The 9,813-nt window shown below is 58.9% G+C and overlaps 1 protein-coding gene across 1 annotated transcript; it reads right to left on the bottom strand.

The window, feature by feature from the left end:
• Positions 1–1,518: 1,518 nt before the first annotated feature.
• Positions 1,519–9,712, bottom strand: LOC141732769 (parathyroid hormone/parathyroid hormone-related peptide receptor-like). The gene is made up of 13 exons (XM_074562128.1): positions 9,353–9,712; positions 7,308–7,413; positions 6,730–6,840; positions 6,484–6,608; positions 6,190–6,284; positions 5,641–5,827; positions 5,031–5,184; positions 4,782–4,842; positions 4,146–4,212; positions 3,759–3,857; positions 3,308–3,445; positions 3,149–3,190; positions 1,519–2,903 (listed from the first exon to the last, which is right to left on the bottom strand). Exons 1-13 carry the CDS (start codon positions 9,428–9,430, stop codon positions 2,541–2,543), a joined length of 1,626 nt encoding a protein of 541 aa, XP_074418229.1. The 5' UTR covers positions 9,431–9,712; the 3' UTR covers positions 1,519–2,540.
• Between the last annotated feature and the right edge of the window lie 101 nt (positions 9,713–9,813).

Here is a 9,813-nt window from a genome sequence, read left to right as displayed (position 1 = left end):
TATCTAGCACGTGCTTTTTATTCTCCACTTCTTCCTTTGGCTCTTCTGGCATTTGGATGGAGATTTGACTGACGGGAGATTTGACTGTGTCTCTCTCTTTCACCAGAAGTTGTGGGTCGTAGTTGATAAAAGACTTCCTGTGTGTTTTTCCTCAGTATCTTTCACCCCAAACTGTTTTGCAAACCCCATTTTAGCTTCAAAGCCTCCCAGGGAATAGATTTTTTCTCCATTTTACGAGTGGGGAGGATACAGCCCGGGACGTGTTGCTCATCCCAGGCTTTCGTGGTTGGCCTGGACAGAGAACTCAATAACGGTCTTGTGATCTGAGTCGCGTGTGTACTGGTTTCAGTTAAGACCCCAACTTGGTTATTTGGGCCCCCTCACTAACTAGCTCTAATCTGTTGGGGGTTTTTTTAAAAAATTAACTCTCACTTGAATTCTTTCATCACGGTCTAGGCAGAAACCTCACGGCACTGGTTTGAGTTCTGCCTGTTTAGTGTTAAGACAAGTATGTTTCAGGGCCAATGTGGCAGGGGTTTAGAAGCTGTTGCATTCCCCTTTGCTTATCCCACTTCAGGTTAATCACTCTGCACAATTAAAGATTTAAGTTTCAAAACAATCTAAAAAATAGCTCCACAGTCTGAACGCACCGTCTGTTCCCTCCCCTTCCTGGATCTCCGCTCGCAGCCCCTGGGACCTGGCCCCGTGTGTGGCTTATGCTTGGGGTTTCTCCCCTTCTTTTTAACGCATCCCTCTGCTGTTCGATGGGATTATCGAAATTCCTCACCCCTCCCTCAGCTACCGGGAGCCTCTTGAGACTTGAGCGAGTAAATATTGATCACTAACAGAGAGCTATAAATGTCAGTTCACGGGTCCGTGTTAGATACATAAGAGGGTCGATGCCTTCTCCGCAGAACAAGGTAGCAGTGTGAGCAGGCTCCCAGCTCCCCCGAACGAGAACCTCTCTCCTCGCGGTGCAGGCTGCGCTGCTTGCTTCCGAAGAGAGCAGAGCACAGCTCGCAGCTGAGCAAATCAATTACAGGAAGCTCGGGTTGGTTTGTAAAGTGCAACCCTGGGATTCTGCTCCTGCGCATCAGTCGCCTCCTCTGCCTCTCATCCCCCAGGGTGGGGGAAACGCTGCCAGCGCCCAGCTGCGCCTCTTCCACGTCGCGCAGCGCTCGCTGCCGCAGGTGGGAGGTGGTGCGGGTGCACCTGACTCTGCACCATCGTCTAGACCATTTAAAGAATATGAAGCCTGGAGCCCGTCCCTTCCCTGACGCGCCTCCTGGCTGGCTGTCCCTCCGCTGCTTTCTGATCCTGGTGACTCACTTTGTGTCTTAGCTTTTCACTGGAAGATCTGGGAACGCACAGGATTAGTTATATGTTTGCTGTCGCTCTTTATAATAAAATGACTGCCTTGAGGGACTGTGTATCATTAGAGCAGGTAGGAAAAAAAATTCTCCATGCTACTACCAACAAGCTGTTTTAATTCTAACTGGCGTGTGTACCCCCCCTCCCAACAACGCGGCAGTTCTCCCCTCCCCTGTGATCTGGCTGAATTGTCTGGGCTGGGCACCGCAAGCTCCTTGGGAATGTCTTTTCCCATCAGGGTGATGATGGGATGCTTTCCCAGGCAGCGCACGTGTAGGCAGGGGGAAGTTGGGGCTGCCTTGTCCCCCAGCACGAGCAGTGGGAGCACACCCTCCGGGCTGTGAACCCAGCTGCGTTTCCAGCCCTTTGCACCCTCTGCTGCCCCACAGCAACCAGTCGCTGGGCGTGAGTCCATAATGGAGTTTGAGGACAGAAGCAAACCTTACAGACTGTCTTTTTATTCACTTTTTAGCCTGCGAAAAGATCACAGGGCCAAGGCTCTTGCATGCAGTGGCCTGTTCATTTACAGACAGCCGCGACGTAAAGCCTGGGGGACCCAGGAGTTTTGCCGCGTCCTTCCCAGCCCGTAGAGCTCAGCCTCCCTCCCTGAGCCCACTGCATCCCGGTGACTCGTGCTCCCGGTTTGTGGCTCAGCGTTGTGGGGCTTCACAGTATCTGTCAGCTGCAGCAGGATGGAAGTAAGGGCAGGGTGAGCAGCAGAATCGCCCTGTGGGCACTCTCCACTGCCAGCCCCGGGCTGTACGACGCAGGAACTGGTGCTAAACAGGGGAGCAGGATGGGCTGATTGAATCGGCTTTATACAGGCTGGAGCTGGAGTCCCTTTCCAGACTGCCGAGGTAAGACTGAGCCTGGAGGATTGTTTCCTGGTGGGGATTCAAGCTTTGCATGCACAGACGTCACTTACGTCAATCGCTTGCGCGTGGAAGGAGATGAGATTTTGAACTGGCCGCTCATTTTTAGGCCAGGTGGGTACAAGAAGGAGCGAGAGCACGTGGTCCCTTTGCAGCCTGGCTGTGAGGGAGAGGGAACTGTGGTGTTCCAGCTGCTGTCCCCTAACCCGGCGCTCCGTGCAAGCGTAAAAGGAGCCCAAAGCGGATCTGCATCATTCCAGGCACAGCTGGATGTCCAGATGGGAGACACCGTTCACTTCATAGCATCGTCTCCAGCTCTTTGTTTAGGTTGGGGTGACGCTGATTCAGGTCTGTTAAGTCCACCGTGTTTTCCCCACAGACTTTCTGGCTCATCTCCTGGCTCGGACAGGACAAAAAGTGATCGGAGGCGAAGGAGCTGGGGATGTAGCCGGGCAGGCTGGCCCGGGCGGGGAGCAGCAGCCCCCGCTGCTGTGTGCTGCCTGCCCCGCGCCCGGCCAGGCTCATGCTGAAGCTGGTGGTGGCGTGGGAGGCCGGCCCGCCGTAGCAGCAGCTCCCCGCCGTGCCGGTGGCTCGTGCCTTCTGCTTGAAGTCCAGTGCCAGGCTTCTCCGAAAATGGGCTTTCTTAATCTCCGCCTGCACCTGAGGGAGCGAGCGGAGATGGCTGCTGGTGCCCAGAGGCAGCAAAACAGGCATCCGCTTCCCCTTCCCCTCCTTTCCCTGTGGTTTTCACTCCTACTGATTTCTTTTTTTTTTTTTTTTTTTCCCCTTTCCAAATCCTACCGAGAGGGATGGATCCGAGTGTTCCCTCTGGTTATCCCAGCCTGGGTTAACTTCCCTGACCCTACAGGGGCTGTAACAGGGAGCTGCTCACGCTTCTGACTTACCTCCCCATTGCAAAAGCAGTAGATAAAAGCCACAAAGAAACCCTGCCGAAAGAGAGAGAGGTGGAGTTTGAGTCCTGGGCCGGGATGCTGTACGTGTGCCTCCCTGGATGAGCGTCGCTCGGAGTTCGCAGCAGGGCCGGCAGCCCCGTGCCGACGTACCTGAGAGGAGTTAAAGAGCATCTCATAATGCATCTGGATCTGCCACAGGACCCCCGAGACTTCGGTGTAGGGCATGGCCATGAACACCACGTAATGGACTCCGAAGAGCGGCATCAGCACCAGCGTGGACTTCAGCAGCTTCCTGCGAGGAGAAACGCTCCGAGCCATTAGCTGGGACCTGCCACCCACCCTGCAGCCCCCCCGGCAGGCGTTGGCAACCATCCTAGCAAAGAGGGCAACCGCTTCAGCTTCTGCTGGTGCCACAGCTGGTCTGTGCACCGCTATTGTGCCCTGTCCGGCTTGGAGAAGGGAGCAGGCAGAGCCCGAGCCCCTGGGCCCGCTGTTCCAGTCAAACTGAGCTGCCTCTTCGCTCAAGGAGAAGCCATCTCAGCTAAACAGGCAGAAAATGAGGCAAAATGGGCCCGGGACGTGGGTTTGCCGCTGCCAGCACTTGCCTGTACTGCTGCCGGGGGTCCAGCTTCCCCGTGTTCGTCTCCCAGAGCTTGGAGGCCAGCACCCGGACGATGTTGAGGAAGAGGAAGAAGTTCACCTGCCGACAGACAGCCGCGGCCGTTTTGTTGCCCGCGGTGCCCTGGGTCTGCCCGAGCGGCCCCCCGGGGTGAGGACAGGCAGCTCGGGGTGAGCTGCAGGCAGGGACGCGGGGGTGATGCTGTGGTCGGAGCGGGGAGGGATGCGCATCCCTCCGCATCTTGTGGGCCCTCCCTGGGTGCCAGGGTGGCTGGGGACCAACCCCAGTGACCACAGGCCAGCAGCTCTGGGTCTCTATCGATCCCCTTTCCCCAAGAGGGATTGGGAGATTCAGCCACGGGATTCTTACCACGATGGCGGCCAAGATGGGGACCTGATAAATCCATTTCATGTTCCCCGCGCTGAGATCCCAGCACCTGAAGAGACCGGCAGAGACACCTTGGAAAAACCTGAACTCACTGGTGAGGAGAATCACCAGCTGGTGGCCCCCTGCGCCCCCAGCCACCCTCACCCCCCCTGGGGGAGAAGTTCATGGAGTTTGTGCAGACCTTGAGCCCAGCAGCAGCCATGGCACGAACATCCGTAACCATCCTGGTGCTGCAGATCGCTTTTAAATTAGCATTAACCTTCCTGAGAGCTCCTTGGCCCTCTAAAACTCTTGCTGTACATCCTGTGGCTTTTCTCATTTTAAAATGCTTAACTTCAGAACGTGCCCTTTAGCATTTATCTTTGCACTGTTTATTGATCAATTTATGGTGTAAACCTGCATCCGGCTTCCTCCCAAATGCAGAACAAAACCGTTGTTGGTCTGGATTACTGGCAATTTTATGAACAAGCCTTGTATGTGTGTTGATGCCTCTTGGGTTTTTTTGAAAATTTTAATATTTAAAAGTCCTGGTGCCCACAGATTTGATTTTTTTTGCTAAGCATTTGCAATCAGTCTTTCCCTGCCCGAAGGACTGTCAGAGAAGGTGGACCTACGTACTGCGTATCCGCCAGGGAGGCCCTGACGCTGGCCCAGACGGACACAAACACAGCGGGGAGACCTGGAGGAGCAGGAACCAGAGTGAGAACCATGGACGAAGCGCCACGTTTGCAGAGCGCGCCAGTTGCTGGCAGCTCGTCTGCGTCCCACTGCCCTTATCTGGGCACTCGGTGCTGCTCAACCATGGCTGATGCCACAGCTCCCAGCTGGTCTCAGCAGCCACAGCATTGGGTTGGGGTCCGTACTTACCCCAGCCGATGATGATGAGGACCCACAGGTAGTTCTTGTTGGAGAGGAAGGCCATGAAGATCAGGCTGTGCAGGTAGAGACCTTCCACCAGGATCCAGTAGTGGTTGGTGGCCAGAAAATAGAGGAAAAGAGTCACCACCACCTTGCAGCCAACCTGAGAGAGAGGTCGGAGGGGTGCTCGTGTCAGGCTGTCCCCTGAAAGCAAAACCTGGTGGCTTTTGCTCTCTGGCCAGCAAAACCCAGGCTGTGCCCCATGCATGGTTTGTGTTCCTCCTCTTGTGGGGAGATACATCTCCCCTGGGATATTCCAGCATCAGCCGTAGGGCAGGAGCTGTAGGTGCTTCCCATAGGAGAGGTATTTCCCAGAGCAGGGCACCCTGAGCTCAGACAGGCTGCGAGACCCATGTCCTCCGTGGGTCTGATCTCTACCGTGGGACCAGGACAGGGAGAAGCGGGCCAGAGCTAGAGGTGGCCCTTCATCCCTCCCCAGCTGCATCACTCCGGAGCCGCACAGCCCCCATCTGGGAGGGTCCCAAGTGCATCCCCTTGCGCCAGGGCTCCTAAATCCCCTTTGCCCTGATCCTGCCCCCGGTGTCAGCGCGCCACTTGCCAGGTGGCTCCGTTGTCCCAGCGAGGGACCCATTTCTGCCTTGAAGTCGTCCTCCCGCATCTTCTCCGTCTCACTGGCCAGTGTCCCCGAGTAGAGCACCATGTCCTTCACGAAGATGCTGACCGCCCGGCAGATGAAGGAGGTGAAGAGGTGGACGTGGATGTAGTTGCGTGTGCAGTGCAGGCGCCTACGGAGAAGAGGTACGACAAGAACCCAGCCCCCGCTGCCCAAGAAGCTCATGGCACGTGGGGTCAGGCAACGGGGGGGTCCCAGAGAAGGTGGGTTCCAGGGTGTCAGCCCTCCCTGGCACAGAAGTCAGATCTGGGGGCAAGTGGGGTGACAACCCCTTCAAGAGCAGGGTGGAGCGTTTGGGGAGCTGGTCATGCTGGCGGTGTCTGGGGGCTTTGGGAAATGGTCTGATGTTTGTGCTGGGGTTCGGGGCCGGTTCCCGTTCCCTCAGGGGCTGCTCCCCCTCGGGGGGTCGTGTGTGCAGGCGGTGGGGAGAAGGCGGTTCTCCCCCACGGGGATGGGAGTTCAGCTCCTCCTTACTTGAAGTACGAGAGGATGCAGACGGCGACGACGAGGGAGGCCAGGGAGATGGAGTAGCCGATGGTGTACATCAGGTGCAGGCGGTCAAACACCTCCTGGAAGAGAAGGGCTGTGCTCCATGACCCCTCTGCAGCCCCGGCCCCCTCCTCTGCCCCCAGCCTCTGGGGAGGAGCAGGGCTTGTTTGGGGAGCGGAGCGGGAAGAGCCCCCTGCTCCGGGCAATTCCCCCGGCCTTTGCTGCCTCCCTGCTCCCCATCCCGACCCCTTTCCCAGCACCTCCCATGAGCAAGGTCACCTTCTCGTGGCTCCGGCTCTCGGAGGAGAAGAGCAGAGCGCATTCGGTGTAATTGGCCCAGGTCTTGTTGATGCTGAGAGCCATGGCCCAGGTCCCGTAGGCGCTGCAGTACCTGTAGGCGTGACCTGGGAACGGCGACGGGCGCCGTGACAGCGGCAGGACCCGCGGGGAGTCCGAACACGTCCCTGTTCGGTGAAGGATTATCACCAAGGGGAGGTCACTCCCTGCGCAGGCGCAAGCGCTCACCTTTGTGGTTGAAGTCGTAGATGTAGTCGGGGCAGGGCACCGACACCTCCTGGCTGGGGGAGCCCTTTGGCCAGCAGATGATCCCGTCCCACTCTGGAAGGCAGCTGGTGTCTGGCCAAGGAGCAAAGACACATCTCACTTTGGCTCCGAATGGGGTCACGTCATAACCTCCGGCGTCCCCAAGCCTGCGTGGGACCAGGGCGAGGAAAACGCGCTGCCACACCATCACCCCTGGGCTGCAGAGCAGGGGGAGCCAAGGGGGGCCGGGGAGCGGGACGCGTCCCATCACATCCCACCTCCTCCTGGGGGGGGCTGTGGCCCCTCCACGTGCTCTCCTTCGCAGCGCACACAGGGCAGCCAGCGCTGGCTACTCAGGGTGATGATTTAATTAGCACCTAATTGCGCCCAGAGCAGAGACGGTGCCAGGAGCTGCACAAACCCACACCAGCACCCTGTGGTCCCCAGGAACCGCGCATCTCCCTGGCCCCATCTCACTCCCATCGGAGGGGACGGTGTTTCCCGGAAGGCAGCCAGCTCCACCGGGGCTGCCTGACCCAGGCGCCGAGGCGGGATGCTACCTTTGATCTTCTCCAGTTGGGCTTTTATGTCTCTCTGGCATTTCTCCTTAGCTTCCACCAGGAGATAGATCTGCTCTTCTTTTGTGAGAACATCATCGGGGTCGACCTGCCCAAGACAAAACCGAAGTGACGGCCGCTGTCTCTGCGTGGCTTGGCTTGGGCCGGGGGCGTCAGACGGCAGCTCGGCTCAGGTCTCCTCACAATTAACCCTCCCTGGGAGAGCTTGACCCACCCTGGTAATCTCCATGTCCCCAGAGAGCTGCCACCACCTGCTGGGTGACATGAGCCACCTGTGGCTGGGATCCGGGACCCAGGAGCTGGGAGCGGAGCTGCTCCTTCCCAGCAGCACCCAAAGGTGGTTGGAGACACCCACAAACGCTTCCCAGCTCGGGGCAGGACCGGCGGCACTTCTGCTGCCACAGACCACCCCGTTGCCCCTGCCACCAACCCCTGAATCCAACCGGCTAATCAACACCAAGTCCAAAATCACAAGGGGCTCAAGGGCCGTTGAGGGATCGCCGTCTCCAGCCGTGGAAACAACGCTTTGCTGAACCCCGCAGCCTGGAGGTCTCGCTCAGAGCATCAAACAGGACCAGCCTCGGGGCAAGAAACAAGAGTCAAAGCCCGTGCAAGAGACAGGCAGGGAAGGCAGGAGCACGCATGGAAAATGGATGTGCTGGTAGGAAAAGCTAACGGAGCAGGCACGGCGTGGCTGGGCTCTCCCAGCCCTCCCCAGGCGAGGTGGGTTTGTGTGACTTCGGGTAGATCCAAACGATACTGGGAAGAGAAAAGCGCTGCCACCCTTCCTGCTTGTGTTTTTCCCTCCTGCAAGGCTGAGGCTGACCACGAGCCCCCTTCCGCCCTGGCCGTGCTCCATTGAGAAATGCGTCTACTTTCATGTTTCTGGGCTAGAAATCAGGGCCGTGTCAGGCTTCTGCCCCGGCTCCTCCTCACCCACCCCACCAGCAGCGCGGGATGTCCCTGTTGCCCACGACGAGCCCTTCAGAGCCGGCTCTGGCAGCCCCTGGCTCCAGTGACCGGCCGGGGCTCAGCGCCGTGCGATGCAGACGGGGGCAGCCTGCGGCTCCTGGCCGCGCTGCACGGGCAAAGGTTTTTTGGGAAGTTTTGGACTGAGATGCTGAGTTTGGAGCCGGGATGGAGGGGGTTTCAGCCTGGAGAAGAGAAGAAGGCTCCAGGGAGACCTTGGAGCCCCTTCCAGTCCCTCAAGGGGCTCCAGGAAAGCTGGGGAGGGACTCTGGAGCAGGGAGGGGAGCCATGGGACGAGGGGGAAGGGTTTTACACTGAAAGAGGGGAGATTTAGATGAGATCTGAGGAAGAAATTCTTGGCTGTGAGGGTGGTGAGCCCCTGGCCCAGGTTGCCCAGAGAAGCTGTGGCTGCCCCATCCCTGGAGGGGTTCAAGGCCAGGTTGGACGGGGCTTGGAGCAACCTGGGCTGGTGGGAGGTGTCCCTGCCCAGGGCAGGATTTTGGAACTGGGTGGGCTTTAAAGTCCCTTCTAACCCGAACCATTCTGTGATTCTATGGTGAAACAGCTTTGGAAGTGAAAAGGAGCCGGGATGCAGCGGTTTCCCGTTGACTCCCAGACTGCCCACAGGCGAGCCGGGCCAAATCCTGCCCCAGAGAGGGGACCCTGAGCTCCCGTTCATGCCCTTCCCAAAATCAGCCATGGGGGTGGGTGGGCAGAGGGTTGTGGGGGTCCCGTCTCTGCCCTCGCTGCCTCCCTCCAGCCTCGCCTGTGCTGACTGTAAATGGCCCCACTCCTCCTGTTCCCCCGACGCCTCCGAGGCAGCGAACCCTGCCCTGGATGCGTCTAAGAAATGGAAAAACCATCACATTGCGGTGTCTCCATGGCTGATGGAAAGCTTTTAGCGGGAGGGAGAGGCTCTTTGCTCCTGCCTGGCATCTCTGCGGAGCGGGACGTGCAGCCGGGGGGCACACAGTCCCCGACGGGAGCGGGTCGCACAATTAGCAATATTTAAAGCCAGGAGAGGGACCGGAGGAGCCCGTGGGGCCACGCAGACTTACCAGAGCCCACGTGGAGCTCAGGAGGCAGCAGCAGAGGAGAACCGCGGTGATGCCTCCCACGGGGACAGATGCCTCCATGGTCCCACCACGCCGCTGGGACGGGGACCTCAGGGATGGGGAGCTGGAGAAAGCAAAGCCTTCACCTGGGGATGGCTGAATTGCTGCCGGCCCGGGGTCGCAGGTGATGGAGAGGGCTGGAGCCTTCGGCAGGACAGGGCATCTTCTGGGAGCACCTTCCCGGCCGCGGTCCCCGTCGAGGCGAGGTGACGGCAGGGACACAGCCCGTCCCTGGGTGCTCAGGGCTGGGGGAGCACCCCGAGGGGAGTCCCCTCTCCTGGCAGCGCTACAGGGAGCCGCTCGCAGGCGTACCAGGCAGGGGGGTTTCTCCCCCCACCGTGCTCGCTGCTATCCGGTCTCAGCGTCTCGCCTGCTTTAAGCAGCTCCCGGGAGCGTGTGCAAAC

Source organism: Larus michahellis, chromosome 18 (assembly GCF_964199755.1).
Source record: "Larus michahellis chromosome 18, bLarMic1.1, whole genome shotgun sequence".
NCBI lineage: Eukaryota > Metazoa > Chordata > Aves > Charadriiformes > Laridae > Larus > Larus michahellis.
This window is presented reverse-complemented; position numbering and strand designations above follow the sequence as displayed.

What these genes read in the sequence shown, in the direction of transcription:
- LOC141732769 (XM_074562128.1), bottom strand. Translation starts at nt 9,430, where the DNA reads ATGGAGGCATCTGTCCCCGTGGGAGGCATCACCGCGGTTCTCCTCTGC. An exon ending in CCAACTGGAGAAGATCAAAG is followed by an intron (nt 6,841 to 7,307) that starts GTAGCATCCCGC and finishes CTCCTTGGCCAG; the next exon opens with ACACCAGCTGCCTTCCAGAG. An exon ending in CCTCATCATCATCGGCTGGG is followed by an intron (nt 4,843 to 5,030) that starts GTAAGTACGGAC and finishes CTGCTCCTCCAG; the next exon opens with GTCTCCCCGCTGTGTTTGTG.